Raw genomic sequence first — 12849 nt, 5'->3', positions numbered from 1 at the left:
AGTGAGCCATACTAGTGTCATTGTACTCCAACCTGGGCAAGAGTGAGACCTTGTCTCAAAAAAGGAAAAAGAACAGCCTCTATATGGTGAGTGATACTTCATATTAGCAGAATTAGAATTAACTGGTCAGATTCAAGGCAGGTGTCAAATGCTCGACAAAGCTTTTTTTTTTTTTTTGAGACGGAGTTTCGCTCTTGTTACCCAGGCTGGAGTGCAATGGCACGATCTCGGCTTACCGCAACCTCCGCCTCCTGGGTTCAGGCAATTCTCCTGCCTCAGCCTCCTGAGTAGCTGGGATTATAGGCACGCACCACCATGCCCAGCTAATTTTTTTTGTATTTTTTAGTAGAGACGGGGTTTCACCATGTTGACCAGGATGGTCTCGATCTCTTGACCTTGTGATCCACCTGCCTCGGCCTCCCAAAGTGCTGGGATTACAGGCTTGAGCCACCGCGCCCGGCAGCTTTTTCTTAATAATACCAGTGAAAAGGGATCCTTTCCTGTGGAGTCCATGCTACGATACCATAACTGTTAATAACGAAAGCCAGTGAAATAATGTTTATAATCACTGTTCCACCTCTGTATTTATAGTGGAAGCCCCTTGAGTCAAGGATCATGTGTTTGTATCCCAGACTTTAGTATAGTACCAGGTATATAGTGAGTGTTTAATAAATACTTGTTGAATTAAATTAATATTTTAGGCTATTGAAAGAGAAAAAATAATTACTAAGTCAGAGCTCATTTAAAAACTATAACCTCCAGAGTAACAAATGGCTCAGAATCTTAGTTAAAAATTAAAAAATAGGGCCGGGCGCCGTGGCTTATGCCTGTAATCCCAGCACTTTGGGAGGCTGAGGCAGGTGTATCATGAGGTCAGGAGTTCAAGACCAGCCTGGCCAAGATGATGAAACCCCATCTCTACTAAAAATAGAAAAATTAGCTGGGCACAGTGACACGCACCTGTAATCCCAGCTACTAAGGAGGCTGAGGCAAGAGAATTGCTTGAACCTGGGAGGCAGAGGTTGCAGTGAGCCGAGATCGCACCATTGCACTCCAGCCTGGGTAACAGAGTGAGACTCCGTCTCAGAAAAAAAAAAAATTAAAAAATAAGACCGGGGCGGTGGCTTACTCCTGTAATCCCAGCACTTTGGAAGGCCAAGGTGGGTGGATCATGAGGTCAAGAGATCAAGATGATCCTGACCAACATGGTGAAACCCTGTCTCTACTAAAAATACAAAAATTAGCTGGGTGTGGTGCGCCTGTAGTCCCAGCTACTTGGGAGGCTGAGGCAGAAGAATTGCTTGAACCTGGGAGGTGGAGGTTGCAATGAGCCAAGATCCTTCCACTGTACTCCAGCCTGGCACCTGGCAACAGAGCAAGACTCTGTCTCAAAAAAACAAATAAATAAAATAAATAAGTAAATTGTAACAGCCTTGTCTCTACTAAAAATAAAAAAAATTAGCCAGGTATGTTGGTGAGGCTTCTTGGGAGGTGGAGGTGGGGTGATCGCTTTAGCCTGGGAGATTGAGGCTACAGTGAGCTGTGATGGCATCATTGCAATCTAGCCTGGGCAACAAAGTGAGACCCTGTTTAAAAACAAAAACAAGGCCGAGCGCGGTGGCTCAAGCCTGTAATCCCAGCACTTTGGGAGGCCGAGGCGGGTGGATCACGAGGTCAAGAGATCGAGACCATCCTGGTCAACATGGTGAAACCCTGTCTCTACTAAAAATAAAAAAATTAGCTAGGCATGGTGGTGCATGCCTGTAATCCCAGCTACTCAGGAGGCTGAGGCAGGAGAATTGCCTGAACCCAGGAGGCGGAGGTTGCGGTGAGCCGAGATCACGCCATTGCACTCCAGCCTGGGTAACAAGAGCGAAACTCCGTCTCAAAAAAAAAAACAAAAAAACAAAACTATGATAGATTTTATTGTAGTAAACTAATTTTGGCATTTGAAATATTAAGAGGATATGGTAATAGCAAAGAGGCAGCTAAAATCAAAGTATTATCTTTACCTATAAATAAGTGTTAATTTGTAGTCTGTGTTGAGTCTGTGGCTCAAGCCTGTAATTCCAGCATTTTGGGAGGCTGAGATGGGAAGATCACAAGATTAGGAGTTTGAGACCAGCCTGGCCAACATGGTGAAACCCCATCTTACTAAAAAAAATATAAAACTTAGCCAGACATGGTTGTGTGTACCTGTAATCCCAGCTACTTGGGAGGCTGAAGCAGGAAAATTGCTTAAACCCAGGAGGCGGAGGTTGCAGTGAGCCAAAATCATGCCACTGCAGTCCATCGTGACAGAGCAAGACTCCGTCTCAAAAAAAAAAAAAAAAGATTACAAATTGCAGATTTTCAATAATCTTTATTTTCTTTTCCAGGGTATTCCAAACAGAGTCTCATATGGAAATAGTGAGAAAGTCAGAAATGGCAGGTAAGTGTGTTACTGTAATTCCTGCTAAATCTGCTTTCTTTAAAATTTTGCTGTGGCTATCTAACCAGACAACTGATACAACTTATTGTCTATCTTATTGCTTAAAAAGTATATGATGGGCCACGCATAGTGGCTCACACCTGTGATCCCAACACTTTGGGAGGTTGAGGTGGGGGGATCGCTTGAGCTCAGGAGTTCACAACATGGTGAAACCCCGCCTCCACAAAAAATAAAAAATTAGCCAGGTGTGGTGGTACATGCCTGTGGTCCCAGCCACTTGAGGGGGCTGAGGTGAGAGGATAACTTGAGCCCAGGAGATTTCGACTGCAGTGATTACACCACTGCACTACAGCCTGGGCAACAAGGTGAAACCCTGTCTCAAAAACAAAAAAAGTATACCTTGAGTCTTGGGGGATATAGACTAGAGTGGATAGTTAATAATTTTTTTTTTTTTTTTTGAGACAGAGTCTGTCTCTGTCGCCAGACTGGAGTGCAGTGGCTTGATCTCAGCTCACTACAACCTCTGCCTCTCAGGTTCAAGCAATTTTCTTGCCTCAACCTCCTGAGTAGCTGGGACTACAGGCATGTGCCACCATGCCTAGCTAATTTTTGTAGTTTTTGAAGAGAAGGGGTTTCATCGTGTTGGCCAAGGTGGTCTCGATGTCTTGGCCTCATGATCTGCCTGCCTCGGCCTCCTGAAGTGTGTTTGGGATTACAGGTGTGAGCCACTGCACCCAGCCCTTTTGTTTTTTTGAGACGGAGTTTCTCTCTTGTCCCCCAGGCTGGAGTGCAATGGCAAGATCTTGGCTCACTGTAACCTCTGCCTCCTGAGTCCAGTTGATTCTCCTGCCTCAGCTTCCCTAGTAGCTGGGATTACAGGCATGCACCACTAAACCTAACTGATTTTTTTTTTTTTTTTTTGAGATGGAGTTTTGCTCTTGTTACCCAGGCTGGAGTGCAATGACTTGATCTCAGCTCACTGCAACCTCCGCCTCCTCAGTTCAAGCAATTCTCCTACATCAGCCTTCCAAGTAGCTACGACTACAGGCGTGCGCCACCATGCCCAGCTAATTTTTTGTATTTTTAGTAGAGACTGGGTTTCACCATGTTGACCAGGATGGTCTCGATCTCTTGACCTCGTGATTCACCCGCCTCAGCCTCCCAAAGTGCTGGGATTATAGGCGTGAGCTACCGCGCCCGGCCGATTTTTATATTTTTAATAGAGGCAGGGTTTCACTATGTTGGCCAAGCTGATTTCCAACTCATGGCCTCAAGTCACCCAAAGTACTAGGACAGGTGTGAGCCATCGCACTGGGCAGTTAATAATTCTTTAAAACATTGTCGTTAATGTCCTTCAGTAATTTTTCTAATGCTTTATCAGTGTGTCCTTGGACAAATTTAATTTTTATTTTATTTTTAGAAACAGAAGCGGGAGAAAGTCTCTTGATACAGTAAGTAATATTCAAATTGTATTTAAAAGGTTATAAGTTAATATATTTGTTACTTATTTTTGTGTTTCTTTTATGGAATACCTAGAATTAATTCAGAAAACAAGTGCTTTGCAGAATTTAGTATACTGCTATATCTGATTAATATGGCCATTGCACAGATTATAGGTTTTTTTTTTCCCCCCAGACAAATTCTCAATTCTGTTGCCCCGGCTGGAGTGCAGTGGCACGATCTCAGCTCACTGTGACCTCCACCTCCCAAGTTCATGTCCTCCTCCTGCCTTAGCCTCTGGAGTAGCTGGTATTACAGGCACCCGCCCCTACACCCAGCTAATTTTTTCTATTTTTAGTAGAGATGGGGTTTCACCATTTGGCCCGGCTGGTTTCAAACTCTTGACCTCGTGATTTGCCTGCCTCGGCTTCCTAAAGTGCTGGAATTACAGGCATGAGCCACTACGCCCAGCCTAGTTTATAGTTTTAATAGTGATGAAACCATATAATACATAAATCCTTATATTTATTAACTAATATAAAATAATAGATAACAAGTCTTTAGTTTTTTAAGTTCATTTTTCTTATTATAATGTTATTACATAGAAAAGCCAATACCAGTCACTCTTTAACAAATGAAAAGATGTTTTTTATCATGAGAAGTATAAATTTAACTATATTTATACTTAAATTTAGTTTATTGAGATATATTTATACTTAAATTTAGTATATTGAGATATTTTTGACCAGGAATGGTGACTCATGCCTATAATCCAAGCAGTTTGGGAGGCCAAGGCGGGTGGATCATCTGAGGTCAGGAGTTCGAGACCAGCCTGACCAACATGGTAAAACCCTGTCTCTACTTAAAAAATGCAAAAAGTTGGCCAGGCTCGGTGGCTTGCACCTGTAATCCCAGCACTTTGGGAGGCCATGGCAGGTGGATCATGAGGTCAGGAGAATGAGACCATCCTGGTCAACATGGTGAAACCCTGTCTCTACTAAAAATGCAAAAATTAGCAGGTTGTGGTGGCAGGTACCTGTAGTTCCAACTACTCATGAGGCTGAGGCAGGAAAATTTCTTGAACCCCAGAGGTGGACATGAGTTGAGATCACGCCACTGCACTCCAGCCTGGGAGACAGAGCGAGACTCCATCTCAAAAAAAAAAATAAATAGCCGAATATGGTGGCACTGTGCCTATAATCCTAGCTACTTGGGAGGCTGAGGCACGAGAATCGCTTAAACCCAGGAGGTGGAGGTTGCAGTGAACTGAGATCATGTCACTGCACTACAACCTGGGTGACAGAGGGAGACTCTGTCTCAAAAAAAAAAAAGATACTTTTGGCCTGGCGCAGTGGCTCAAGCCTGTAATCCCAGCACTTTGGGAGGCCGAGGCGGGTGGATCACGAGGTCGAGAGATGAGACCATTCTGGTCAACATGGTGAAACCCCGTCTCTACTAAAAATACAAAAAACTAGCTGGGCGTGGTGGTGCGTGCCTGTAATCCCAGCTACTTAGGAGGCTGAGGCAGGAGAATTGCCTGAGCCCAGGAGGCGGAGGTTGCGGTGAGCCGAGATCGCGCCATTGCATTCCAGCCTGGGTAACAAGAGCGAAACTCCGTCTCAAAAAAAAAAAAAAAAGATACTTTTATTTAATCAGTTAAGGAAATAGGTAAAAAGTCACTCTTTGCTAGTGGGAGTATAATTTGTAGACAGCAACCTGGTAATATTAAAAATTTTAAATGCACATGTCCTTTGAATTCAGTTTTTTGTCTGGAAATTATTTCACCAATATACTTTTAAATGTTTGAAATGATGAGTAGATAAGGTTATTCACTACAGTGTTTTTTTTATAATAGTAAACATTGTGAAAGGTCCTGAAAGTCCAGTAAGGGACTGGATAAATAAATTGTACATTTTCCATATAATTGACTACTGTGCAACCAGAAAAAAAAAAAAATTATGCTAAATAGAGAAATCTCTAAGCCATATTACTTAACATAAAAAACAAGATGCAAGCCAGGCGCAGTGGCTCACACCTGCAGTCCCAGCACTTTGGGAGGCCGAGGTGGGCGAATCATGAGGTCTTGAGTTCAAGGCCAGCCTGCCCAACATGTTGAAACCCCGTCTCTGCTAAAAATACAAAAATTAGCCAGGCGTGGTGGTGGGCGCCTCTAGTCCCAGCTACTTGGGAGGCTGAGGCAGAAGAATTTCTTGAACCTTGGAGGTGCAGGTTGCAGTAAGCCAAGATCAGTCCACTGCACTGCAGCCTGGATGACAGAGTGAGACTCCATCTAAAAAAAAAAAAAAGCAAGATGCAAAATAAAGTACATCGTGTATTCCCCACTTATACAACAGGGAAAAAGAAAAGCATCTGTGTGTAGATGTATATGTGTGTGTGTGTACATATATGCATTGCATGCATATGTAGTGACTTCTGCATTATGCATAGTATCTCTGGAAGAAACTAGTAAGATTTATTGCCTACAGAGAAGAGAACTTTACTATAGGTTACATGTTGGTTTTGTGGTTTATTAATTTAAAACTGTATGAAAGTATTGCCTATTACATTCTTTAAAGTAAAATTGTTGAAGAAATTGAAAAATAGTAGTCATGGCTTAAAAAGGCACAGAATTAAGTCCAATAGAGCTTAAAAGAAAAAGACATTTTAAAATAAAAAGATGCACAAGTGTATACGTTGCAAAGTAATTATTCCCTCTTTCCCTCTTCATTTTTTTTTTTTTTTTTTTTTTGAGACAGGGTTTTGTTCTTGTTGCCCAGGCTGGGGTGTAATGGCACAATCTAAGCCCACTGCAGACTCCGCCTCATGGGTTCAAGTTATTCTCCTGCCTCAACCTCCTGAATAGCTGGGACTACAGGTATATACCATTACACCTGGCTAATTTTTTATTTTATTTTTTTGGAGTCTCGCTCTATTGCCCAGGCTGGAGTGCAGTGGCACGATCTTGGCTCACTGCAACCTCCACCTCTTGGGTTCAAGCGATTCTCCTGCCGCAGCCTCCTGAGTAGCTGGGATTATGGGGTTATAGGCATGTACCACCACGCCTGGCTAGTTTTTGTATTAGAGAGGGAGTTTCACCATGTTAGCCAGGATGGTCTTGATCTCTCATCCTCATGATCCACCCACCTTGGCCTCCCAAAGTGCTGGGATTACAGGTGTGAGCCACCATGCCCAGTTGATGAGTCTTTTTAAAAAAGATATCTTTATAAATATTTTGTGCATTAGTTAAGTCTTTTTTTAAAAAATGTCTTTATAATTTTTTGCTAGTCATTCTATGAAAGTCTTTTACCTTCCCTATTCTTTCAACTGTTACTAAAGGTTCTTAGTAATTGTTTGGGATATAGATTATAAAAATACTTCTTAATTTCTAGGAATAAGAAATTAGAAGATAACGACTGTGAAATTACTGGTGAGTATGACTAGACTACAATTCTATAGTAAGATAGTCTCTTTATCTATGTTCCACGAACCATGAAAATAAAGCAAACAGAGGTTGGGCACAGTGGCTCACGCCTGTAATCCCAGCACTTTGGGAAGCCCCGGGCGGGCAGATCATGAGGTCAGGAGATAGAGACTATCCTGGCCAACATGGTGAAACCTGTCTCTACTAAAATACGAAAAATTATCTGGGCGTGGTTAACACTTGTACTGCTAGCTACTCCAGAGACTGAGGCAGGGGAATCTCTCGAACCTGGGAGGCGGAGATTATAGTGAGCTGAGATCATGCCACTGCACTTCAGCCTGGACGACAAAGTGAGACTCTGTCTCAAAAAAAAAAAGCAAACAGAGCTTTGTTCTTTACAAAATGTCTTCAGTTTAAAATTTCACAGACTCACTATTATGTCTTTTGTTTTTTGAGACAAAATTTCACTCTTGTTGCCCAGGCCAGAGCACAATGGCTCGATCTTGGCTCACCACAGCCTTCACCTCCCAGGTTCAAGTGATTCTTCTGCTTCAGCCTCCTGAGCAGCTGGGATTACAGGCACCTGCTACCACACTTGGCTAATTTTTTTGTATTTTTATTAGAGATGGGGTTTCACCGTTTTGGCCAGGCTGCCCTCAAACTTCTGACCTCAGGTGATCTACCTGCCTCAGCCCCGCAGACTGCTGGGATTACAGGCAAGAGCCACCAAACCTGGACGACTCACTATTCTTTCTTTTAAACCTCTGCTTCTCCTGTTTTTTTCTGTCTTGGATTCGTGCTCGTTCAGTTATTCACTTAAGTCAGGAATCAGGAAGTCATTTTCTACTCTTCCTTTATGCCTCATATCTATTTGGCCTACTTTCTATTTTATTTTATTTTTTATTTTTTTTGAGACGGAGTTTCACTCTTGTTACCCAGGCTGGAGTGCAATGGCGCGATCTCGGCTCACCGCAACCTCCGCCTCCTGGGTTCAGGCAATTCTCCTGTCTCAGCCTCCTGAGTAGCTGGGATTACAGGCCCGTGCCACCATGCCCAGCTAATTTTTTTTTGTATTTTTCGTAGAGACGGGGTTTCACAATGTTGACCAGGATGGTCTCGATCTCTTGACCTTGTGATCCACCCACCTCGGCCTCCCAAAGTGCTGGGATTACAGGCTTGAGCCACCGCGCCCGGCCTACTTTCTATTTTGTCTCCTAAATGTCTTGAAAATCTATTACCTGTTCTCTATTCCTTCTGCCACTGCTTTAATTCAAGTCCTCATTATTTTTTCTTGGGCTATTGTATTTCATGTATTATCCTTCCCAATCCATTCTCCGTATTTCTAAATTTGATTGTATTCCCTTCCAGCTGAAAATGGTTTGATGACTCTTTTTTGCCTACAGAATAAAGCCCATACTCCTTAGCAGTGAGTTAGAATGTACTTTATCGTTTGGCCTGTCTTCTCCCAACTTATCTCCTGCCCTTTATAGGTATCCTATGCTCTAGCCAATGTTAAATTGTTTGTAGTTCACCATATAAACTCTCTTTCTGCCTATATGCATTTGATTTTTATTTTATTTTATTTCATTTTATTTTTTTGAGACAGAGTCTCACTCTGTCACCCAGGCTAGAACGCAGTGGTGCAATCTTGCTCACTGCAACCTCCACCTCCCGGGTTCAAGTGATTCTCTTGCCTCAGCCTCCCAAGAAGCTGTGATTACAGGTGCGTGCCACCACACCCAGCTACTTTTCTATTTTTAGTAGAGATGGGGTTTAACCATGTTGGCTAAGCTGCTCTCGAACTCCTGACCTCAGATGATCTGCCTGCCTTGGCCTCCCAAAGTGCTGGGATTACAGGCATGAGGCACCGCACCTGGTCCCTATATGCATTTATAAATGCTATTTTCACTATCTAAAGTGATCTTTCTACTCCCGTTTGCCTGTCAGGCTTTTCATTTTTCACTTCACTTAGTTCAACTTCAATGCTATTCAGAGTAGCCAGTCCACAAACTAACTGCCCAGTCGATGACAGAAAAGGAACTTGCACCATAATGTGCGTTAACTGTGGCACTAAGCCACCGTTTTGTTTAGCTTATACTTTTTTCTAGCAATTATTATTTTATGATTTATGTTTGCCTCGAGTTCCTTATCTCATTATGTATTGGTAATAAGCAGTTCACAGTCTGGCACCATACTTCAAGTAGCACTGGCTTAAATGACAAAACTAAGGAGTTAGTCACATGTTCTGTGCTTTCATAGCACCTCTTTTATTTCGCAGTATATTTTAGAATTTATCACATTATATTTTGAGTATTTCGCAGTATATTTTAGAATTTATCACATTATATTTTGAGTATTTCGCAGTATATTTTAGAATTTATCACATTATATTTTGAGTATTTCTGGCTCTCTTACTAAAGAAGCTAAAACTTTTTTGGGGGGTGGGGGAGTACTGCTCCTTGAGGAGCAGGGCTACCCCATAGGCACTGTGCCCAAAATAGCTGAACCACCATATCTGGGAGTCCAGAAATTTTGTCTTGTTCTTCTTTGTACCTTAATAGACAGTTGAGGTTTTTTTTGTTTTTTTTTGTTTTTTTTTTTTTTTACTTTTTTACTTTTGGTTCTGAATCAATATTTGTTGAATAAATGAATGGAAGCCTGACATATAGAAAAGGCTTTTTTTTTTTTTTTTTTTTTTTTTTTTTTTTTTTTTGAGATGGAGTCTCACTCTGTTGCCAGGCTGGAGTACAGCGGCACGATCTTGGCTTACTGCAGCCTCGACCTCCCAGTTTCAAGCAATTCTCCTGCCTCAGCCTCCTAAGTAGCTGGGACTGCAGGCACCGCCACCACGTCCAGCTAATTTTTTTGTTTTTAGTAGAGACGGTGATTTATCATGTTGACCAGGATGGTCTTGCTCTCTTGACCTTGTGATCTGCCCGCCTCAGCCCCCAAAGTGCTGGGATTACAGGCGTGAGTCACTGTGCCTGGCCTAAAAAAGGCTTTTAGTAAAAAAAGCTTATAATTATTTCATTATATGTGCTCAAGGTTGCCATAAATTCTTTTTTTTTTTTTTTTGAGACGGAGTTTCGCTCTTGTTACCCAGGCTGGAGTGCAATGGCGCGAACTCGGCTCACCGCAACCTCCGCCTCCTGGGTTTAGGCAATTCTCCTGCCTCAGCCTCCTGAGTAGCTGGGATTACAGGCATGCGCCACCACACCCAGCTGGTTTTTTATATTTTTAGTAGAGACGGGGTTTCACCATGTTGACCAGGATTGTCTCGATCTCTCGACCTCGTGATCCACCCGCCTCAGCCTCCCAAAGTGCTGGGATTACAGGCTTGAGCCACCACGCCCGGCTCATAAATTCTTTATTATGTTCTAAGGATTTGCCTTTAAACTTTAAAGTATTTTAAAATGTATTTCCTGTTTTAATATATCCTTTTCAATCCCTTCTTTATTTACAAAGTCTAATTTGTAGTTTTAAAGTAAATCTTTAGTCTAATCCTTTATTCCCTTTTTAGTTGCTCTGTTGCCCTAACATGAACTCGTTTGTTAATCTGAAGTATTATAGTAACTTCCCAATTGGTTTATCTTCTCTTGAATCTACTTTCTTCTCTTTATTACTTTTTGTTATTTTTCTTAAACGCATTATATTTTATAAGGGGATTAATTTTGTAAAGCGCATCTGTCTTATCATGGGAATGTTTAGACTCCTTAACACAGAATAAAAGACCCTTTAGAATCCTCCCCTAACCTTTCAGTCTCATCACTTGATGCTCTTCTCCATGGGACTTCGACTATCCAGGAAATAAAAATAGAGAAATAAAAAAATAATAATAAGTAGTAGTCCAAACTTTCCACCTTTAAAGTCACTGCCACATTATAAAAAGATTTCAGTCACACGGAGGATATATAATAATTACTGATCTCTCTGTCACTAACATAGGACAATTAAAAGTCATGAAATTTAAAATGTTCCCAACACAAAAGATAAATGTTTCGGGTGGTGAATATTCCAATTACCCTGATTTGATCATTACACATTGTATACAGGTATCACATGTAACACAAAAATATGTACAACTATTAATATATCAATTTTTAAAAATTAAAAAAATTAATACATAAATTCTTAAGGGCTTACTTACTGGTAAATTCTTTTAAATACTTGTAACTGGTGAAGAACCTAAGAAAGGGAAAATGAGGCTCAGTAATATATTTTCTGACTATAGTTTTTTCTTTTTTCTAAATAGGGATGAACACATTGCTTTCTGCTCCCATTCATACCCAGATGCAACAGAAGGAGGTATAAGTTCATGCAAATGCCTTCATATTTTAATGTCTTCTGATTGTTAAAACAGAAAACATAATTCAATGATAATGGCATAATTTAGGGATGCCTTAATAAAATGAATCAGCCTAAACTGGAAAGCCTTCCTACCTTTCCAGTTAACTTAAGGATAGTTGAATCACTGCCAGTTTAAATAATGGGAGATACAGTATATGTCTCAAAGATTAAAGAACATATGAGTCTTTATTTCTGTTTTCTGAGTGATACTAGTACACAAGTCCATAGGCAGTGTTTTCAGTAGCAAGGAGTTAATCTGTGTCCTTGCCAAAAAGAAAAAAACTGTTGTAGCATAGAATGTAATATGCATATATGTGTGTGTGTGTGTGTGTGTATATATATATATATATATATATATATTTTTTTTTTTTTTTTTTTTTTTAAGCTATCTCCTACAGGAAGGATTTTTTTTTTTGAGACAGAGTCTTACACTGTTGCCCAGGCTGGAGTGTGGTGGCACAATCTTGGCTCACTGCATCCTCAACCTTCTGGGCTCAAGCAGTCCTCCCACCTCAGCCTCCTGAGTAGCTGGGACTACAGGCATATGCCACCATGCCTAGCTAATTTTGTTCATTTTTTATAGAGACAAGGTCTCATTATGTTGCCCAGGCTGGTCTTGAACTCCTGGGCCCAAGGGGTCCTTCTGCCTCAGCTTCCCAAAGTGCAGGGATTACAAGTGTGAGCCACCACACCCAGTCTAGAATATAATACAGATTAGTCACCATGCACTTAATGCCTTTCCTAGTCTTTTAAAATTTAGGATAAGAATGACCTTCTATTCAATATAGTAATTAGAATTTTCATTATGTTTACATTTGGTGCTGTCAGTATTTTTCATTTTTTAGTCATTCTAGTGGGTATATAATTAACCTTGAATTTTTAATTTGTCCCCAAACACTAAAAAGTAAATTACTCACAGATGCACAGATTTTAGAATTTTTCTTTTGTTTTTTTTTTTGAGACGGAGTTTCGCCCTTGTTACCCAGGCTGGAGTGCAATGGCGCGATCTCGGCTCACCGCAACCTCCACCTCCTGGGCTCAGGCAATTCTCCTGCCTCAGCCTCCTGAGTAGCTGGGATTACAGGCACGTGCCACCATGCCCAGCTAATTTTTTGCACTTTTAGTAGAGACGGGGGTTTCACCATGTTGACCAGGATGGTCTCGATCTCTCGACCTCGTGATCCACCCACCTCGGCCTCCCAAAGTGCTG

The 12849-nt window shown here is 41.4% G+C and overlaps 1 protein-coding gene across 5 annotated transcripts in view; it reads left to right on the top strand.

Moving 5' to 3' along the window:
* The window catches only part of KNL1 (kinetochore scaffold 1), a 79943-nt gene that overhangs the window by 19783 nt on the left and 47311 nt on the right, over positions 1 to 12849 (top strand). For 4 of the 5 annotated variants that reach the window (XM_074394088.1, XM_074394089.1, XM_074394087.1 and 1 more), the window contains exons 6-10: positions 2379 to 2431; positions 3852 to 3882; positions 7261 to 7298; positions 8899 to 9015; positions 11545 to 11597. In XM_074394088.1, coding sequence (XP_074250189.1) covers positions 2379 to 2431; positions 3852 to 3882; positions 7261 to 7298; positions 8899 to 9015; positions 11545 to 11597 — 292 coding nt within the window. The remainder of the gene's footprint in view (positions 1 to 2378; positions 2432 to 3851; positions 3883 to 7260; positions 7299 to 8898; positions 9016 to 11544; positions 11598 to 12849) is intronic. The other variant, XM_039462879.2, reaches the window with a different exon arrangement.

The sequence above is a fragment of the Saimiri boliviensis genome, chromosome 2 (genome assembly GCF_048565385.1).
Source record: "Saimiri boliviensis isolate mSaiBol1 chromosome 2, mSaiBol1.pri, whole genome shotgun sequence".
Taxonomy (NCBI): Eukaryota; Metazoa; Chordata; class Mammalia; order Primates; family Cebidae; genus Saimiri; species Saimiri boliviensis.
Note: the sequence above shows the minus strand (reverse complement) of the source record. Positions and strands in the feature narration are given on the sequence as shown.